At 49.0% G+C, this 21,983-nt stretch overlaps 1 protein-coding gene across 2 annotated transcripts in view; it reads right to left on the bottom strand.

Moving 5' to 3' along the window:
* The window catches only part of URB1 (URB1 ribosome biogenesis 1 homolog (S. cerevisiae)), a 76,985-nt gene that overhangs the window by 10,115 nt on the left and 44,887 nt on the right, over positions 1-21,983 (bottom strand). For both annotated transcript variants that reach the window (XM_018047870.1, XM_018047918.1), the window contains exons 23-32: positions 21,513-21,714; positions 20,676-20,859; positions 17,388-17,446; positions 15,696-15,889; positions 14,279-14,389; positions 13,006-13,069; positions 10,923-11,094; positions 10,441-10,543; positions 1,460-1,620; positions 911-1,022 (exon numbers count right to left, since the gene is read on the bottom strand). In XM_018047870.1, the coding sequence (XP_017903359.1) occupies positions 911-1,022; positions 1,460-1,620; positions 10,441-10,543; positions 10,923-11,094; positions 13,006-13,069; positions 14,279-14,389; positions 15,696-15,889; positions 17,388-17,446; positions 20,676-20,859; positions 21,513-21,714 (1,362 nt within the window). The remainder of the gene's footprint in view (positions 1-910; positions 1,023-1,459; positions 1,621-10,440; positions 10,544-10,922; positions 11,095-13,005; positions 13,070-14,278; positions 14,390-15,695; positions 15,890-17,387; positions 17,447-20,675; positions 20,860-21,512; positions 21,715-21,983) is intronic.

Genomic DNA, 21,983 nt, shown 5'->3' with positions numbered 1-21,983 from the left:
AAAAATGATACAGGAGCAGATGAAAATCAGATCTGCGACAGCAGATCAACAGCAAATCCAACAGCAACTTGACTGCAGACTAATTGCCAGGCCTTGGACAAACTATTTGGGATCCCAGGTGGTGCTAGTGGTAAAGAATCCACCTGCCAATGCAGGAGACCTAAGAGATGCGGGTTCAATCCCTGGGTCAGGAAGATGTCCTGGAGGAGGAAATGGCAACCCACTCCAGTATTCTTGCCTAGAGAATCCCATGGACAGAGGAGCCTGGCGGGCTACAGTCCATAGGGTCACAAAGGGACAGACATGACTGAAGCGACTTAACCTTGGGGTTAACCTTCGGCTGGAAGGCTGTCTCCTTGTCTGAAAACAACCAGGTTACCTGCAGAGCCCTGTGGTCCCTAACAACATCAACATTCTGTAACTTTTCACTAGTGACAAAAAGAAAAGTTCCCATGATAGACTGACGCGTGCTCAGACCACCCCAACAGTGGGCGGCTGTGAGGACCAAGTGGAGCCATGTTCTGCGCCCTGGTGACGTGGGCACAGGGACCCACAGGCCGCCTGTCGTCCCGCTGGTGAGCTGTGCTGACGCTGACCCCCGAGCTTGGAGTGCGGCTGCCAGCACCTACGGGGCCTCTGCGTCAGGCCCCCTCCAAGCACGTCGGTGACTCCCTCAACAGGCCCTCTGGTGGAGCTGTGATCTGCCTTTCCTGTAGCTTTACACGCCTGCAGGCAGATAGGAACACACACTCATCCCCCGTCATACTCACACACACTCTCCTGCACCTTGCACTTGTGACCCTCACACACATGCTGTGGACCAGTTATGCCAGTGGGATTAACGCCACCAAATGGGCTCGCTCAGCCTCAGAATTTCCACCTTGCCCCGACCCGATTCTAGCAGTGGTACCTGGTTTCAAAATCTGCAAGGCTGCCTTGGCAATGAAGAGAGCCAGGGTGAAGGTGAGTCTCATGTTCTTGGTTCGGATCCCGTTCCGGACCACGTCCAACAGGTACAGTACCTTAAAAGCAGGAAAAAGGGCGGGGTTGGGGGAAATTTTGCAGAACAGTTGTGACCAGCCTTGTCTCCTGAGGCCTAATCCATGGCTTTACAGGGTGGCCTGCTCCTCACATCCAGGGGCTCACACCCCCCACCACCACCTCAGAGCACAGCTTCTGAGGCTCTGTGTGTCGTGGGTGACAGCTGCTGTAACCTGAGTTCAGATCAAGGAACCAGTCGACAGAAATGAGCACTGCTCTGCCCTCCATGACATAGGAAGAGTTCTTGTAAGGGGAGACCTCTGTCTACCACCCAGGGCTGAGGACCCAAGATGACCTGTGGCATCTCCCCCCGCCCCGCCAGGAGGAGACAAGACTTTGGTTCTGTATCAGAGTCTCTGGGCAACGCCTCTGAGTTCTTCAGGAGATCTTCCCGCCAGGCCCCCTCAGCCCGGCTCACCTGGGGCTGCTCCCGGAAGCGCGCCCCCTCCAGCTGCGAGTAGTAGGCCGCCAGCACCGAGTAGGCTGCGGCGCGCATGTGTGGGTCGTAGCTGCTGAGGGCCGCGACAGTCAGGCCCAGAGCATTTGAATCCACGAATTTTCTACAATCCACCACAAATTCTGAGGGAGATAAAACACAGTGTTGACTACACACACACACACACACACACACACACACACACACTGATTCCATGACACGCGTGCAACACGGAGTTCCATTTCCTTTTGCAGTTTACCATCATCAGCAACATGTGTGCATGCCAGACACAGACATGCAAGCCCCCCCGCCTCCTGCTCCCTTAGGTTCTGCTGCTGCTCTCTAAAAGACTGTCCCCTCCCGCAGCAACGATCACACGCCTTCAGTCTCTGAGACACTTGTAAATCCCAACAAGGTCTCCTTCATCACTTCTCACAAATACCCGAGGAGTCGCAGAACATCAGAGAGGTTCAGAGGTGTCAGAGGTGATATCAGGACCCACCACTGAGGTCCCAGCATGAATAAGCCTGAGGTTAGGGGGAAGGGACTCAGCAGGAAAAGCCAGCGTAGTCAGTCAGATGAGTGATCTTGGAATGTACTATCAATAAAAGATAAACCTATATATAGATATACACCACTGATAATATTTTCTACAAGTCAAACTCTTTATTCTTTTCTCTTCTCTCCCCAAAGTTTAAGACTTAAAAAGATAATGTCCACAGTTTAAACAAAAGAAAAAGCTAAAAATAAACCAAGAAGAAGAATGATAATAGCTACTTCTTAGTCCAAACAGCTATATAGACACATAATGGTCCTCAAATGGGTGGCTGTCCAAAAGTGTAGGAACCACAAGGTGGAGGACCTGTGGGTGTGCCTGCAGTCCCTGCCTTGGGGTGACAGGGCTGAGAGGGGCTGAGTCACACCAGGGATGGGGACCCGCACATCATGCAAGCTCTCTTCCTCCTCAGAAGCAGCAAGAGCTCCTGGAAGCCCTTACGCACGGGTCCCCTCCCCTTTCTCAGCTCTCACAACGTATCGCAGAAGGACCAGCATTTCCACTTCCAGCCAGGAGAGAGACAGGAAAGAGACTCATCTGTCCAACCGAAAAAACAACTGAAGGCATGAACTAAGGATTTTCAAGACACTGGACATGGAGCAACAGAGGACGGTGATCCCTGAAGATGGGAAACCAGGCGACCCTCCGATTGTTCCGCCTCACACCTGGAGAGTTCCCAGGCCGTGCACAGCAGGGCAAGCCGAGGCAGAGCCCGGGCAGCTCTGAGTTGAGGGGGCCTGGGAGGCCAAGTGGCCAGAGTTCATGAGGCCGAGCCCGAGAGGAGTGCCCCACTGAGAGGATGCCCATCGGCAAGAGCACATGAGCAAGCCACCCCAGGCTGGGAAAGAACCACCCAGAGGGCTGAGCAGCGACAACCCCAGGCTCCCACTGGCCAGGGCCAAGTCCCCACAGCACCCAGGGACAAGGCACCGGGCTCAGGGCATGTCACCTCACTTGTGTGGCAAAGGTCCTTCCAGACTAAATGTTGCTCTGGTCCCACCTAACAGAGCTTATGAGCAACACTGGAAAGGATCGAACCATTTCTAAGAAACTTGAATGTGTACTAGAACAAAGCTGAACAACATTTCACAAGAATACCAAAAATACCCAGCCCCAAAGAAGGTAAAACTCACAATTTCTGGCTTCCAATAAAAATTGCCAGACAGTCAAACAAGCAGGAACACGGCCCATTGTGAAGAGAAAAACTTACTATTTGGAAATGGCTTCTAAATGACACAGATAACAGAATTAGTAGACAAAGACATTTATAAAGTTAGCAGCACTGAATTCTTCATGCTCAGGAAACTAGAAGATGGACTTCCCTGGTGGTTCAGTGGTAAAGAATCTGCCTGTTGATGCAGGAGACGCGGGTTCGATCCCTGGCCTGGGAAAATCCCACTTGCCTTGGAGCAGCTAAGTCTGTGGGCCACAACCACTGAGCCTGTGCTCTAGAGCCCGGGAACTACATCTACTGAGCCTGCACGCCACAACTAGAGAAAAGGCCGCGTAGCCATGAAGACCCAGCACAGCTAAAAATATACGAATAAATAAAAAGAAGCTACAGGAAAGATGGGGTGTGTTAAGTAGAGACATGGAAGATACGAAAATCCTAGTCAAGCTTCTCGAGATAAAAATTTTAAATTTCTGAAATGAAAAATGCACTGGATGAATTGTTGACAGTGTAAACTGGTGCAGTCACTAAGAAGAACAGAATGGAGGTTTCTTTAAAAAATTAAAAATAGAGCTAACATATGATTCAGTAATCCCACTCCTGGGCATATACCTGCAGACAACCATAACTGGAAAAGATACATGCACCCTAATGTTCACTGCAGCACTACTCACAGTAACTAAGACATGGAAGCGACCTAAATGCCCCCCAACAGCGGAATGCATAAAGATGGGGTACATTTACACAATGGAATATTACTCAGCCATGAAAAAGCACAAAATGCCACTTGCAGCAACACGGAGATGAACTTAGAGATTATCATACTAACTGAAGTAAGCCTGAGAGAGAGAAATAACATATGGTATTGCCTATACGTGGAATCTTTAAAAAAAAGAAAATGACCTTCTTTATGGTTACCAAACAACCAGGTAGGAGAAATAAATTAGGAGTATGGAATTTACATACCTGCACTACTATATAAGAGGGAAAAAAGGCCTACTTTATAGCCCAAAGAACTATACTCAATATTTTGTAATAACCTATAAGGGAAAAGAATAGACGTATTTTTGTATAACTGAATCATTCTGCTGTATACCTGAGGCTAACTCCACACTGTAAATTAACTATACTTCAACAAAACAAACAAAAAAGAAAAATGTACTAGATAAGCTGATCAGAAGATTAGACACTGCAGAAAAAAAGATCTGTGAACTTGAAGACACAACAGAATTTAACCAACTGAACCACAGAGAAACACAGAGAGAAAAAAGAATTCTAAAAACATGAGCATTTGTGGGACAATTTCAAGCAGGCTAATACATGTGGAAGTGGAGTCCCTGAAAATGAAGAAATAATGGCCAAAACTCTTCCAAATTATAAAAACTACAAACCCACAGGGCCAAGACAGTAAAAAATAAAGAAATAAATAAAATTATACTCAAGTTTATCATAATCAAATTGCTTGAAACCAGTGGTTAAAAAAAATCTTAAAAGTGGTCTCAAAACATAGAGAGGAGCAAAGATAGGAATGGCAGCAGATTTCCTGTTAGAAACGATGCAATCTAGAATCAAGGCGCCAACATCTTTAACATACGATAAGAAAAAACCCTGTCAACCTAGAACTTTACACCCCATGATAGAAACTGCAATCTAGAATCAAGGCGCCAACATCTTTAACATACGATAAGAAAAAACCCTGTCAACCTAGAACTTTACACCCCATGATAGAAACAGTGCAATCTGGAATCAAGGCGCCAACATCTTTAACATACGATAAGAAAAAACCCTGTCGACCTAGAACTTTACACCCCATGAAAGTCTTTCAGAAGTTAAGACGTTTTAAAAGCTGAAAGAATGGATCACCAACAGCCATGAACTTCAAGAATTCTTAAAAGAAGTGTTTTCGGAAGAAGGAAAATGATAGAAGATGGAAATTAAAGAATGAAGGGAACACGTAATGATAACTAGGGATAAACATAAAATATTTAAATCCCTTTAAAAGGTAATTGACAGCTTGAAGCAAAAATAACCACATATTGTGAAATCTTTAACTTATGGATGGAAAATTTATGATACTTATAGCATGAAAGCTAGGAGGGGAGAGAGAGATACTAGTCTAAGGTGCTTCTACTATCCATGAAGTGGTATAATGTCACTTGCAGGTAAACCACAATACATTGAATATATATATAATAAACCCTAAAGCCACACACACACATACACACACGGACATACACTCACAAGCACACAAACTAATTACTGCTAAAAGTCAATAAATAAACTGGAATCAGATCAATAATCAGCATTAAATGGTATATACATTCCAATTAAAAAGCATCACTTCATGGCAAATAGATGGGGGGAAAAAATGGAAACAGTGACAGACTTCATCTTTTTGGGCCCCCAAATCACTGTGGATGGTGACTGCAGCCTTGAAACTAAAAGACATGACTGAGACGGAATAACAGTAACATGGTCAGACTAGATGAAAACACAAAACCCAGTGTCTGCTGTCTACAAGAAACCACTTTTAATCTCAAGATGCAGATTTTAAGTAAAAGGTGGGAGTGGCGATCATTTTGAAATGTATAGAAACATCAAATCATTCTGTTATGCACCAGGAACTAATAATGCTGTAGGTCAACTATAGTTGAACACGTGTACACCCGTGGCGGATTCATGTTGATGTATGGCAAAACCAATACAGTACTGTAAAGTAAAATAAATTTAAAAAAAAGAAAAGAAAGGAAAACAACAAACAAACAAACCCAGAGGAAAAGAGATCAGATTTGTGGCTACCAGACGCAAGGCATAGGAGGGAAAAGTGATGAAGGGAGTCAAAACATACAAACTCCCAATTATAAAATAAATAAGTACTAGGGATATAATGCACAACACAATAAATTTAATCAACACTACTGTATGCTATATATGAAAGTTGGTGAGAGAGTAAATGCTGAGTTCTCAGCACAATGAAAAAATTTTTAATATTTCTTTAATTTTATTGTATATGAGGTGTTGGATGCTCACTCAGCTGACTGCCGTAATCATTTCATCCTGTGTGTTAAGCCAAATCACTATGTTGAATATCTTAAATTTATACAGTGCTGATGTCAATTATATCTCAGTAAAACTGGAAGGAAAACAAAGTAAAAGGAAAAAGAATAATTAGAAGACTCTTCTGCTCTAACAGCTTACACCCTAACTTTTCTCATTTCTAACAAGTGACTACTTCTGATGGGAGGGGGGGAAATTTCCAAAAGCTTTACAAAGCATCAAACTGAGGGATAAAATTATACTATTTCGGGGAAGATGAGATATATTTAAGATACACCTACATACCTATTGATACATAATAAAAACATGTAAATAGAATAAGTTTGGGAAAGAGAAGATTCTAAACATTTAATATTACTCACTAAAAAATAGCTAGTATTTAGCAGTAATCACAGACACTTTAAAGACAAAAGGATTTTTCATATGTCCATGAGAAAAAGTCAATTTCATGTTCTGTGGGATCTGCTATTCTCTGGAAGTCTTGGCTTTGTAAAACATATGGAAAAGAGCTGCCCCTTGAGAGCTGAAAACATAAAAGGTGATCAAAAAACAGAAATACCAGTCGTTTTAAGAACCTCAAAAATAGCAATTTCCCCTGGTGACAACAAATTTGTCTTGGCTTAACCAGGACAATTATCAAGGATTAAAATGCAAAGCAGTCCACGTTTTAAGGGGTTCAGTGGCAGCACAGAGGTGCTGTCAGAGCCTCAGGAGCCTTCCTCACACCTCCTCTCACACCCTTTCCTAGAGGCGGCCTGGCCAGGAAGGCGCATCCCAGGGAGGGTCCACCGAGGCCCCGTCCAGGGCCCTAGAGAGAACCGCGCAGGCGCCTCTCTGTTCTGTCAAACAGCGACTGAAGGGCTCGGCCTGGTTCTCCCGAGGACAGGCATCTGCCGTGCGGTCATTTGTGGCTGCCACTGCAAAAGGCTGGCCCTGCTTCTCAGCCAAGGACGCAAAGGAGAGAAGCAAGGTGAAGGGGACAGGCTCCCACTTTGAGCAAAGGGTTGACACACAGCGCCGAGACCGGTTCTCTCAAGCCTGGCCACCACACCAAAAACCAATCACACGCCCGATTTAGGATTACAAGGACCCCGGTGCCACCTCGGGAAACAAAAACATGCGTGAAAAACTTCTGCCACACACGGCATGGATGAGCTTCACAAATACAATGTGGGTAAATGGGGCTTCTACAGAAGAAAAGAGAGTGTTTAATGTCATTTGAATAAACTTCAAGCATAGGACACTGGCCCCTACTGAGGGGGAAGGGGTACTGGCCAGCAAGGGGCCTGGGCGGCTGCGGACTGTGTTCTGTTCCTTGATCTGACTGGGGGTTTCACCCAACTCACAGATACATAATATGACCTGTATGGGTTTCTATACATCACACTTCAATAAAAGTTTATTTAAAACATTGTTCATGGTCACTTATCCCCCAGGGCAAAAGTTAATGCAATAATAGCTTTAAAAAAATAACAATATGAAAAGAAGATTGATGGCTTAATGCAACCACAATAAGCCTTTGGCCATTATAAATGCTGTTCACAGACTTCTGTTTTATTCAACTTGTCCCTTTACGGCTAGTTTTCCCCTCCTGGTGAATTCGTACGCTTCCCTTTATCAGATGATAAAAATTTGTTTAAAAAATTCTGCTTCCATTTTTCTGTTGTGGTTGTTCTGGATTATAAGCAAGTAGCCCAAAGCAAAATTTAATGACCTAGTTTTTCTTTTGTGCTGGTTTTGCATTTCTATTCGCCTATTTCTACAGTTTTTAAAATATTCTACTTTAATGTGAATGATCGTAGTGTAACCAGCATTTTAAGCTAGCGCAAATCCTTTCTGGTAGACATGCTCTGCAAATGTTATAACAATAAAATGTAAAATGGGCTGTATTTCCCTAGCTTGAAAGAGCCATTTACTAGTTGCCTCTCTCCACAAAAGGCCTTTCAGATCCTGTCTTTCCCCCACCCTCCTTTGCCCCAAAAGGGCAATATTCAAGATCCTGAGAACAACAGTCCTGATTTTACTATTTCTCTACTAAAGTGTTTTCCAAGCCTCTGCCTTCTGCCTCCTAAACGCTCTATTGAAAGGCAGGGCAACAGACTAAATGACTTGCAGTAATTCACTGGAGTTGCATCACATTTTTAGACTGTGGACAATCTATTTTCATATTTGATGAGAAACAGACTTAGCCAGCACACCCAAGGCATGGGGGAATCAAAGAGTGCAGGAGACACGGCTCCCCCAGTCGCTGGTAATCCACCGCTGGCCATCATCACCACTTGACACTCGCTCTTGCTCTCTCGCAAAAGACTCAGCTCAGCCACAGAACCTGGTGTCCAAGGCAAGGGTCTGCTCTAAGAGCACAGCCCTCTGATTCTTCGGAGAGGAACTGAGGGGTAGTGGTGGAGGATCAGCAAATCTGGTCACAAGGAGCAACATTTGAGTATAGAAAGATGTCAGGTTTAGAGAAATCCCCAGTGGTCCAGTGGTTACAGACTCAGAGCTTTCACTGCGTGGGCCCAGCGTTCAAACCCTAGGCGGGGAACTAAGATCCCACAAGCTGCATGGCAGGGGGGAAAAAAAGGGTATCAAATTTAAAAAAGGGAACACAAGAGTGATCAGCGAGGCATGGTCTCCCAGGGCACCTCATCTACGCGGCCATGGCAACCAGGAGGTAGATATCAGGGACCCTCTCAGGCAGCACACTGAATGGTCCCCACGATGCATCCGAGGGAGCCTAACACAGCAGATGGCTGGGGCTCCGCTTGGGCCACGTGACGAGCGGTAACAACCACTCCTGCCCTCCCAGCCAGGAAGTGTCAGTGCAGGGGAGCCGGGACTCCCCTGGCTGGTGGTCAGTGGGAGAAGGGATGAGGAGGAGAGATGGTGGACTGACAAAGGGGGGGCTGGATCAGAACATCCGCAGGCAAACCGCAAACATCTGTGGCTGGACGTACGCTCCACACCTTACACAGAAATTAACTCAAAAGAGGCCACAGACTTAAATGTAAAGGCTACAATGACGAAACTTTCAGAAAGAAACATGGGAGAAATTCTTTGGGATGGAGGGATGGGAAAAGAGTTCTTAGGAATTGACACCAAAAGCTTGACCCATAAAAGGGAAAACTGATAAACTGGACTTCATCAAAACTGAAGACTTCTGCTCTTTGAAGAAGGGTGTTAAGAAGGTGAAAAGATAAGCTTACACACTGGGAGAAAATATTTGCAAACCACATATCAAACAAAGGACTCATACCTACAATATATAAAGAACCCTCAAAACCCAACAGTAAAAACAAATAAAACCCATCAGAATAAACGGGCAAAAGACATGAATTGACATTTTGCCAAAAAAGATTACAGATGGCAAGTGAGTCACGAGATGTTCAACATTATTAGCTATTAGGAAAACGCAATACACACCATCCTGAGACATCATTACACACCAACTGTTGGCAAAATGCCCCACACCAACAGACCCGGCCAGCCTGGGAATCAGACCCCGGTCTTCACCAGTGTGCACCCGGACGGGCTTCTCTTCTTTCTCTCTCCCTGACCCATTCACCCATGAGGATTCCCACCCTCAGGGTGGCAGACACAAAAGGCCATTTCAAAAATATACTTAAACCAAGAGAAAGCCAACCTTAGCAGGCTCTCACTCATCGTCAAAGACAAAATCTCTCATTTCAGTGAGAACTCAGAAAAGGCTCTTGCCATTACAATTAGGAAAACATCAAAGGCAGACCCAGATTTTTAAATTATAATTAAAAAAAATAACAACTGTGTATTCAAAACATTAACTGTCACTTTGCTGAAAATCACTGGAAAGAAAAGGTGAGAAGGCAGTTGAAGATCCTTCAAGAATTATTTTTAAGTTTAAGGTCCTAATCTGGTAATTATGCGGGATTCCCAGGTGGCACAACAGTAAAGAATTTGCCGGCCAGTGAGGGAGACACAGGAGACGCAGGTTCAATCCCTGGATCAGGAAGATCCCCTGGAGGAGGAAATGGCAACCCACTAGTCTTCTTGCCTGGGGAATCCCAAGGACAGAGGAGCCTGGCGGGTTAGAGCCGACGGGGTTGCAAAGAATCAGACACGACTGGGCGACTAAGCACACACGCATTGGTAATTACGGTAAAAATTATGATCCCTCCACCCACTCTGGAAGACTGCAGTTACCTGGCCTGGTCAGTTCACTGAAGAGATGAAGGAGGAAACAGGGGTCATAAAGGTCCCCGAGATCCACCGCGCTCTGGTCTCTAAATATCGGCTCCTGTGCGTCCTGAAACAGCCCGAGACAGAGACATGCAGCTCAGCCTCGTAAACGTGAGAGCATGCGGATGTTTGCCCACTATCAGTTAGAGTCCAAATTATTTTGAATATTCAAGTGCACTAAAAAAAATGTTTCTTATATAGAAAACAAACAGGGCTTATACATGAAATACCTTTGATATCTGCTTTGTGGAAAGAAGTTATAAATGAAGTTAAGGGTGGCCAGTGCTGACAACTGATGAAGATGGTTGATGAGTATGGGTTCTGTCTCTATACCTTTGCAAATGATTCCAGTTTTACTTATAAAACGTGAACAAATCACAAGCAAAACAGCACTCATATTTTACAGCAGCTAAAGCCGGATGGCTCCGCCCCAGGGGCCCCCGCACCTCGGGGGGCAGCAGCCTCCGGTTCTGGGGGAAGTGGAGGATGGTCTTCATCATGCGGTCACGATCCAGCAGGCGGAGGATGTCCCCGACGCTCGGCTGCTGCCATAGCGACTTGCCCAGACTCCGGCATGTCTTCTGATGCTCCACAGCCGCTGGGCCCCACAGCAGTACCCTAGAGCCAGCGGTCACAGAGGTGATGATGGCGATGGTGGAGACCACTGTAGGCAGCTTTGTTGGGCAGCTGACATGCCAGGTGTAAGATGTTCTATCCCCATCATAACATATGGGGAGGTGGGGGTGATAGAGAGGTTGACGACGATAAGGGTGGGGATGACACTGTTGGGGATGATGGAGGCCAACGCTTGTGGAGGGGCTACGATGCGCCAGGCCCTCGTCTAAGTCTGTGTATTAATCCACTTAATCTGCACAAGAATCCCGTAAGTGAAACTCGCTCAGTCATGTTCGACTCTGTGCAACCCCATGGACTATACAGTCCATGGAATTCTCTAGGCCAGAATACTGGAGTGGGTAGCCATATCCCTTCTCCAGGGGATCTTCCCAACCCAGGGATCGAACCAGGTCTCCTGCCTTGCAGGTGGATTCTTTACCAACTGAGCTATGAGGGGGGCCCAAGAATCCCATGAGGTTGGCACTATTATCCGCACTGGGGGAAAAGAGACACAGAAGATCTGGGAAGTTGGTCAGCTGGTCCCCTGCCCAGCTGGTAAGTGGCAGAGCACGAATTCAAATCTGGAGAGTCCGGGTTGGACATAGCGGCAGAATCCTGGCAGTTCGATGATGCTCTACTTATATAAACCCTTCCCCGTTCCCACACAGCCGTGAGCAGACCAGGTGTGCTCACATAGCCTGTGGGCCATCCCCACCTCTAGGGTCCCCTATCTCCACTTTTCACACCACCGGTTGCGATGGAAACTGCCCAGTGAGGTCACCTTCCCTTCCTCCTGGAAAGTGACTGAACCCATTTGCAGCCGGGGGCACCCTTGTGGACTTTGTGACCTGAGAGGAGTTTTCTGATGCCGAGGGGTGGCTGGGTAGACGGCTTGCTCGTCACCATGAGTGAAACTGCTCCTGTTTTCTCTCCTCTCCCTCACCTACCCAGGGGCTGTCTATTCCAGAAAGAATACAACTGATAGAGCACCAACTGCAAGGCTAGCAAGAGGGTGAGGATGCGGGGTAGGGGGAGGAGAGAGAATGTTTTATTTACGACCTGGGTGCTCTGAAGATGCAGAAAAGGGTTTTTTTTTGTTGTTGTTGTTTGTTTTTTAAACTGTTTGTTGTCTTTTTTTTGGGGGGGGGATGGGCAGTGGAGGTGGTTAATACATCTTTAATCTTCAAAAAAAAAAAGTATTCTAGAAGGGAAATATTTTCCCCCTTCCCTGAAGAGTTCTCCTGAACTATTTTTCTTGGCCCAGTCAGCTAACTTCCTGTCTCAATACACAGAGCTCTTCCTTTGTACTGAGCAGAGGCTGGGGTGCTGGTCTCAAACTAAGGAGACAAGAGACCAGGGCAGCGAAAGAGGACCTCAGATGCTGCCTGCAAACAGCCCCGGGCCCTGGGGAGCTGGGCTCAAAGCTGCGCTGGCCAAGGAGCAAGCAGCCCCTGGGAACCTGGGAGAGACAGACAGACACAGAGAGAAAGACTGACAGAAAAGAGACAGATACCGCACACATGCGCACACACAGACGGGGAGGAGAGTGGAATAAACACCCAGCCAGCACGCCCCACTCCTTCCCCACACCCATACCCAAGTCCCTCCCACCTAAAGGCCAGCACGAAGTGAAAAGCGTTCAAGAAAATCAGCTAGATGACCCCTAAGTCGGGAGGGACACACACGGACACACACGGACACACACGGACACACACGGACACACACACACGGACACACACACACACACACGGACACACACACACACACACGGACACACACACACACACACGGACACACACACACACACACACACACGATCGGCCAGCGGGGCACCCAGCGCACACAGGCCCATCCATCAAGCACCCTGTGGGGGCTTCAGGGTCTGCTGCTTGAAATCGCCAGCCCGGCACCCACCTGAAGTTGACGAGGCTGTGGTTGTTCTGTTCGTAGGCCCGGAGGAGAAGTAAGATCTTCTGGTCTGAAGTCAGTTGAGGGTTAGTTTAGAAAGCCTCCTGATGGCTCCCCTCGAGGCCTCCCATATACTTCTGGCAACAGCGGCCAGTGCCCATACCCCGAAGCCACACCCCCTGGTCCCTGCGGTCCCAGGTCATAGCATTCGGTCCCCACACTCCTAGGTCCCACCGCTCGATCCCGACACTCTCCTGAGTCACAGCGCCCTGTCCCACACCCCCAGTCCCCACCCCCTGGTCCCCACTCTCTCCTGAGTCACAGCGCCCTGTCCCATACCCCCAGACCCCACCCTCTGGTCCCCACTCTCTCCTGGGTCCCACCTCATGGTCCCCACACTCTCCTGAGCCACAGCGCCCTGCCCCACACCCCCAGGCCCCCCCTGGTCCCCACTCTCTCCTGAGTCACAGTGCCCTGTTCCACACCCCCAGGTCCCACGCCCTGGTCCCTACTCTCTCCTGGGTCCCACCCCTGGTCCCCAGTCTCTCCTGAGTTACAGCACCATGTCCCACACCCCCAGTCCCCACCCCTGGTCCCCACTCTCTCCTGAGTCACAGCACCCTGTCCCACACCCCCAGTCCCCACCCCTGGTCCCCACTCTCTCCTGAGTCACAGCGCCCTGTCCCACACCCCCAGTCCCCACCCCCTGGTCCCCACTCTCTCCTGAGTCACAGCGCCCTGTCCCATACCCCCAGACCCCACCCTCTGGTCCCCACTCTCTCCTGGGTCCCACCTCATGGTCCCCACACTCTCCTGAGCCACAGCGCCCTGCCCCACACCCCCAGGCCCCCCCTGGTCCCCACTCTCTCCTGAGTCACAGCGCCCTGTCCCACACCCCCAGGCCCCACCCCTGGTCCCTACTCTCTCCTGGGTCCCACCCCTGGTCCCCACTCTCTCCTGAGTCACAGCGCCCTGCCCCACACCCCCAGGCCCCACCCCTGGTCCCCACTCTCTCCTGAGTTACAGCACCATGTCCCACACCCCCAGTCCCCACCCCTGGTCCCCACTCTCTCCTGAGTCACAGCACCCTGTCCCACACCCCCAGGCCCCACCCCTGGTCCCCACTCTCTCCTGAGTCACAGCACCCTGTTCCACACCCCCAGGTCCCACGCCCTGGTCCCTACTCTCTCCTGGGTCCCACCCCTGGTCCCCACTCTCTCCTGAGTCACAGCGCCCTGTCCCACACCCCCAGGCCCCACCCCCCAATTCCCACACTCACCCAGGATACTGAGTGAGGCACCGTAGGCCCCAAGGAGCACCGCGAAGTGGCTGCTGGCACAGACAGAGGGGCACAGCTGCACCACCACCGCCATCAGTTCCACCAGCGCTTCTGGAAGAGAACACCACGGTGCTGCCCAGCAGTGCAGGCTGCACAGGCGCAGACTCCCAGCCGAGGAGGAAGTGCTTCTGGGAACAGAAATGCTTGAGATACCCTTCTCTGGACAACACTGGGCTGAGAACCGCACCTCGTCCTGCCCCACGTTTTCGGTTTTTTTTTTTGTTTTTAAATAAAAGCATCTTGACAACCATCTCCCTCCCTGGGTCTTTGGTACCAGCCTCTCCTCAGTCTCCTCCCAAGCTTTGAGCCAACAGATTTAAAAACCCAAACTTTGTTCTCCATGATTATGTTACTGAAATCTCTAGTATTTCTACTCTTACTGGAAAAGGGGGAGCGCCTTTTGACACTTGTCTACTGACTACACTAGGAACTTGGTAATGGTTCTCTCTAATTCAGCAGTTTATGACAGTTGGCTCTGCAGCGATCTCTCACACTTAGGACATGTCAACTTGTCTCTAAACAACAGGGTGTGACTTCTGGAGGGCAGGACCCGTCAGACCTCTGCTGTCTCCCATAGCCTTCACCATGCAAAGTAGGTACTCAGTGAACTAGAGAGGAAGGAGCCGAAGCCGGGGCTGTAGGAGGCCCTGGCGGGGACCCAGCAACGGGGACCTTTGAACCCTTCGCCCTTGATCAACGTTTCAGTCACCACATTAAGACATCTCACACAGCTGAACAATTTCTCCCAGGTCAGACACCCCCTCCCAACTTTCTGTAACTCCCAGGTTGTAACACTCACTTATGATATGGGAGAACAGCTTAAACCTGACTCCTGTAAGCCAGAATAGGCTCTAAGAAGAGGTGTCATTTGCTATGTGACCTGAAGTCAGAGGAAACAAGTCTAGAGCTTGAATCTGACAGAAAAGAAATGTTCAGATTATTGCTGTCGTTTAGCTGCTCAGTCGTGTCTGACTCTCTGTGCGACCTTGTGGCCTGTAGCCTGCCAGGCTCCTCTGTCCATGCGATTTTCCAGGCAAGAACACTGGAGTGGGCTGCCAGTCCCTTCTCCAGGGCATCTTCCTCCCGCATTGGCAGGCGGATTCGTCACCACCGACCACCCGGGGAAGCCTTCCATGGGGTCTTCCCCATCCAGGGATCGAACCTGCGTCTCCTGCATCGGCAGGTGGCTCTTTCATCACGAGCCACCCGGGAAGCCCATGGGAGATGTTCGGATACTGCTTGGGTAATGCTTCCTCAGCTCTGGGAACACGTGGGTGCTAAGCTCCCGTGCACAGTCAGTTTGATGGAATTGGAAAGAAACTGTGTGTCTGGAGTGGGGCATGGGGTGAGGAGGCACCTCTCACGGGGCTGTCTGCGGGCTCCTCCTCTGCGGCCCTCAGCAGGGTGGGCAGGAACAGGGAGTGCTGGGTGAGCATCATGTGGACCACCGAGAGCTGGATGAGCTGCGAGCGCGCGGGGCTTTCTGAGAGATACAACAGCTGCGTGGCGGCACGGAGGGCTTCCAAAAACGCGCAGTCCTGATACCGAAACCTAGGAGGCAAGAACCAAAGGGGAAATGGCGTCACAAACAATAAGAAAACCTTTTTTTTTCTCAGCATTATATTAAGGAGATCATCCCGCGATGATCTCAAAGGAGATCACCTTTGAGGTCAAAGGTGAGAATTCTAGAGCACACAGTCATTCACCATCACCCCGACTACCCTTCGCACACGCACACCGAGCCGGCACGTGTCACAGGGAGCGCTTCTGAAAGCAAGGGCAGGACAGACCTTGCTCCCCTTGTTGACAGTGCACACACCCAGGGAACTTCCCGCTTAGCTGAAATGCCAGGAGGCAGCCTGCATAAAGACGACCCTCAGCCCACCTATCGGGGCAGCCTCCTTCCTTCCTTTCAGCTCCTCAGAATGCCCCTCTAACGGCTCTGAAGTTCTCATCTTAAATCCCTTCAGAGCCAATGAAGGAAATGAAAGCATCACGCTCTGGGAAAGAAGGTTTCGGTCATATGTGAATATTGTTAAGAAGCACTGGGTACTCCGTGAGCATTCTAGAAACACAAAGTAACCAAAGACTCAAAGAAATGTCGCCAGGTCACGAAGGCAAGCCTCGGTTACCATTACCCTCTGACCTGCCTTCCCTTATTTTCTTCTTAGTGTTTCTCCATTTCAGATCGACGGATATAATTAGGGAAATGAAAATTAGAGCCACAACGAGACACTGTTTCACGACTACCTGAGTGCCAAAAAGAAAATCTGACCGCATGAACTGCTGGTGAGGATGTGAGGACAAAATGAGCTTCCATTCTGTGTTACAAGAAAACCTTGGGGAACAAACAGAAAAATCTAGTAAAACTGAAGCTGTGCCCACAGTAAGAGCCAGGGAGTGCCCCCTTGCCCAGAAAAATCCAGCACGCAGGCACAAGGAGCCATGAGACTTTCACTGTCAGGATGGGAGGGAGGCGGGAAGGAGAGAGGGGAGGCTCCGTCCCTCAGCAGGGGACCAGCTGAACGAATGGGGCACAGTCAGAAGACAGAATGCCCCCGCGCAGCAGGAAGGAATGACGGGGATCATCTCCATGTACCAACGAGGGTCTCAACAACAGTCACCCGAAAACCGAGTGCACCAAAGGGACAGTAAACTGATGCATCTGTGCACAACGCCAAACACAAAAACACTGGTCCATGGCAGCCAACCTCAGGATGACACTCGGACGAGGGAGGGAAGAGTCCATGAGGACAGAGAAAGCTGTCAGTCTTTATTAGATCTGGGTGCCACTATATTACTCTCTGCACGCCTCTGGCTTTTAAACAAATACTTGGTTGTTCAAAGGCTGCTTCTCTCACCCTCATTAGAAGCACGTGTGTAACATGGGGCAGGGAGCTTCCCTCCCCAGCACTGCCGTCTCCTCCGACCCAAAGGGGAGCAGCACCAGCTCCACCACCTCCTTCATGCAAAAATAGCTCCGAGCCCACCCCCAGCAAAGATGCTCGCTGCCTTACTCAGCCGCACCAAGAAAACAAATTCGACTTACTTGAGTCCGGTCTTCACAAATTTCTGCCAATCACCAGGGTCAACTTCCTTAAGTGAATTCTAGGAATAAAGTGAGTGAGAAATATGTGTAGAATATCTGAATTAACTTAAAATAGAGGACATGGGATTTAAACTACAGCCCTTCGGTAAGTATAAAATACAGTTACCGAAGCAATTCACAAAAGCAAGCAGTTCTTTCTTCCTTTGATTTTTAAAAATTCTTATTTCCACTAGCACTTCTGTCATTTTGTTAGATACCTTTGGTCACCAGTGACCGAAAGGAAATTCTCAAACAGTCCTGTAACTTCCCCTTTGTCCACCACTCCGAACAGAACTGACTGATTCGCAACACACACACACACAGGTGTAGCCACATGTGGCTGCTTAAACACAAGAGTGAACATCCACCCAGGGCAAGACCACTGCGCCCTAACAGGCCCGCCAGAGGCCCACAGCCCCCGCCGTGGAGACAGGCTCCAGACACGCTCCGTTACGTTACATCACAAGAGTGGCTGCTCTGGTGGGGAGGGGACAGACCAGGAAAAGCACGAGAGAGCTTTCTGGAATGATGAAAACCTTGGGGAGGACTCTGGGGCATAGGGGTGTGTACTTGCCAACGATACACTACACACTTATGATCCTATATTGCACAATATGGAAGTCACACTTCGATTACAAGCAAAGGTCAGTGAGGATGCTATTGATAGCGGGGTGGCTGTGCATGTGTTGGGGTGGGGGCACCCAGGAACTCTACTTCCTGCTCAATGGTGCTGTGAACCTAAATCTGCTCTAAAAATTTTAGTCTGTTAAAAAGGAGGGAGGGGGGACAGCAAAGTCGGGGAAGGAGGGAGGCATGCCCCAAGAACACAAATCTCTACAGAGGCACAGCCCCACACCCCCGCCTCCCCAGCTTGGCTCCTCCCAGGTCTCGGGGGTGCTCCTCCTCGCCCCTAGCTCTGCTATGTGGGGTTCCTGTGTGTCGTAAGTTCACAGTCCTGTAACACAACGCAGTAAGTCTGAAATTCAGGTTATAAACTCCAACACTCTGGCCACCTGATGTGAAGAGCTAACTCATTGGAAAAGACCCTGATGCTGGGAAAGATTGAAGGCGGGAGAAGAAGGGGACAACAGAGGATGAGATGGTTGAATGGCATCACCAACTCAATGGACATGGGTTTGGGTGAACTCTGGGAGCTGGTGATGGACAAGGAGGCCTGGCGTGCTGCAGTCCATGGGGTCGCAAAGAGTCGGACACAACTGAACTGAATTGAACTGAAAGTCTTTTAACAGAAGTGCTCAGGCACTGCAGCTTGATCTATAACCTATGAACATATTTATCACACTTAAAACCTTCCAGCTGGGGCTCTTCTCCTGAGGATTCCCTTTTAAGTCTTGGGTTCAGCAGTGACACACCAGTTAAAGGCTCTACTTTTAACACAACTTTACACCATTCAGTTCAGTTGCTCAGTCATGCCCGATTCTCTGTGACCCCATGGACTGCAGCATGCCAGGCCTCCCTGTCCATCACCAACTCCCAGAGCTTGCTCAAACTCATGTCCATTGCGTTGGTGATGCCATCCAACCAGCTCATCCTCTGTCATCCCCTTCTCCTCCTGCCTTCAATCTTTCCCAGCATCAGGGTCTTTTCCAATGAGCCAGTTCTTCACATCAGGTGGCCGAAGTATTGAAGTTTCACTTCAGCCTCAGTCCTTCCAATGAATATTCAGGACTGACTTCCTTTAGGATGGACTGGTTGGATTTCCTTGCAGTCCAAGGGACTCTCAAGAATCTTATCCAACACTACAGTTCAAAAGCATCAATTCTTCGGTGCTCAGCTTTCTTTATAGTCCAACTCTCACATCCATGCATGACTACTGGGAAAACCATAGCTTTGACTAGATGGACCTTTGTTTACACCATGGGTTGAGGAAAACCTCACACGCTAGCCTTCGGGATGTTAATTATTTCTGTGCAAAAATGTAACACTAAAAATATCAGAGAGTGAAGACCTGAAACAGCTAAATAGTTCCAAATTTTATGAAAACTCTAAACTCACAAAACCAGGAAGCTTACTGAACCCAAAGCACTGAAAACCTGAAGAAAATGACACTAAGGCACGTCGTCATCACATTGTTTAAGACATGTAAGAGAAAAAAAATCCTCGAAGAAGCTGCGGGGAAACATTGTCATGTACAGTGAAATAGAGATAAGGAGAGATCTCTGGACGTCCCTGATAGTCCAGTGGATAAGAATCCACCTGCCACTGCAGGGGTCACGGGTTCAAGCCCTGGTCTGGGGAGACACGTCTGCTGCCAGGCCTGTGCACTGCAGCAACTGAGCGTGCAAGTCGAGACTTCTGAGCCCTCGTGCCCTCGAGCCCACGCTCCACAACAAGAGAAGCCCCTGCAGCGAGAAGCTGGTGACCGGTGAGTAGAGGGCAGCTCCCACTCCCTGCCACTACAGAAAAAACCCGTGTGCAGCAACCAAGATCCAGTGCAGCCAAGAAATCATTAACTTTCTAAAATGAGAGGCTTCCTGTCAGAAACAGAGCACACCAGAAAACAGTAAAGCAACGCCTTTAAAATACCTGAAGAAAATTTAAAACTGCCTAACTTATTCTGAGGCCACGATTGTGCTGGGTCGCTCAGCCGTGTCCAACTCTTTGAGATCCCATGGACTGTAGCCTGCCAGGCTCCTCTGTCCATGGGATTCTCCAGGCAAGGGTACTGGGGTGGGGTGCCATGCCCTCCTCCAGGGGCTCTTCCCAACCCAGGGACTGAACCCAGGTCTCCCACATTGCAAGCCGCTATTACCTGATCTCAAAGCCAGACAAAGATATTACAAGAAAATAAAATTTTAAGCTTATACCCTTCATGGACAGATATACCAAAATTCTTAATAAAATATCAGCAAATCAAATCCAAGAGTACATAAAAATAGTAATATGTCATGACTGAGCAGGTTTAACCTAGGAATGCAAGGTTGGTTTAATGTTCAAAAATCAATTAATATAATTCAGCTTATTTGTCTAACACAAAACCAGATAACTATCTCAGGAGGTGCAACAAAAAAGCATTTTGACAAATCTCTACATCCATTTCTGACACAAGATGGCTCATCATTTCAGAGCTTGCCCTCCACCTGCCTTTCGCCTCTAAGACATGGCCCCTCTTCTTCCCTGCTAGGTTGAACTCATGCCCCCAGCTTAAATGTATCTGTAAACCTCGGTCTGTCTATCTCCCTCCTTTCCTTATGCATCTAACCAGGGTCCCTAATAAGAAACACCTACCAACAGTTCGTTTAACCTCAGCAGCATTTGCTTCTCCTGATCCTGGGGACCATCCTCCTGCTGGCCGTCACTGAAGGATGCAATTAGCCACTGCACACAGGCCTTCAGTAGAGTCTTCTTCCAGGCTTGCAGCTCTTCTGCCGACCCTTCCAGGATGGCTGAGACGGCGTCAGCCACAACCCAGCTGCAGCAGGAGACAAAAGTCCAGGGTTCGAGGCTTTTGGTATAATCCAACATCACAACAGGCCACAGAAGACAAACGCCCTGAGTTCCGGTCCCTACAACTAACTCCCCAAGTTCAGAAATCAGAGGCTTCACCTGCCCCTTACTCAAATTTCAAAGATGCACCAGAACTTTATGACGAGGAGAAACACTATTAACACACCAGAAAAAGAATATATTGTCCAGGCTCTGTCTAATCAAGCTATCTCAGCCTCAGCACTATTGACGTTCGGGGCCAGATGATTCTTTCTTTGGGGGGGAAGGGCCTTTCCTATGCATTACAGGATATTTAGCTGTACCCTTGGCCTTTATCCTCTGGAAGCCAGAAGCTAGACTCTCCAGTCCCATATCGTGACAATAAAAAATGTGAGACGATGCCAACTGTCCCCTGGAGTGGGCAAAATCTCCCGACTGAGGACCAGGGCTCTAAGGGACTCAGAACTTATGGACGTGGACTCACTCCAGCCAGGATGCTGTTAAGATGGGTTCTCAAAGGAACTGCCTCCTCACTGGCAGACACAACCGCAGGGCAGCAACTTTCACGGTTTCTTAAGCACTACAGGGAAGGGGAAGCTGGGACAGGAAGGACCATCAGACAGGGCTGAGCTTTCATACCTCGTGTGACTGGCTGGAGTCTGCAGCAAGCTGGGCAAGCGGTCCATGAGGGCACGCAGGTCCTTGGCTCTGGCAAACGGGACCAGCTGGGCCAGGATCTGCTGCGGCAGCCCGGACTCTGGGGGCCCGTCAGCACTGAGAAGCCTGGTCTGCAGCGGCATCCACAGAGCCTTCCTCAAGACAGGAATGACAGCGGAGGAAGCTGGGGCAGAGACGAACAGGAGAGGAGGGTTGGACGCCACGGAGCACCAGAGCCAGCTCAGTGTTTTAGGAACCTTGTGACCTGGGTGAGGTCACACTAGTGGCTCGAGGTGGGACCCTAGCGAATTTTGATGCCGTGGAAATTGACAAATGCTACACATTAGTCTCCCCTGAGAGCCGGATGTTGAAACATTCAGCAGCACGCCACTGGCCACCTGTCAACACTCAACCCTCACAGGAACCGTTCAGCCCCATGGGCCCCAGCTCAAA

This window comes from Capra hircus, chromosome 1, assembly GCF_001704415.2.
Source record: "Capra hircus breed San Clemente chromosome 1, ASM170441v1, whole genome shotgun sequence".
In the NCBI taxonomy this organism is placed as follows: Eukaryota; Metazoa; Chordata; class Mammalia; order Artiodactyla; family Bovidae; genus Capra; species Capra hircus.
This window is presented reverse-complemented; position numbering and strand designations above follow the sequence as displayed.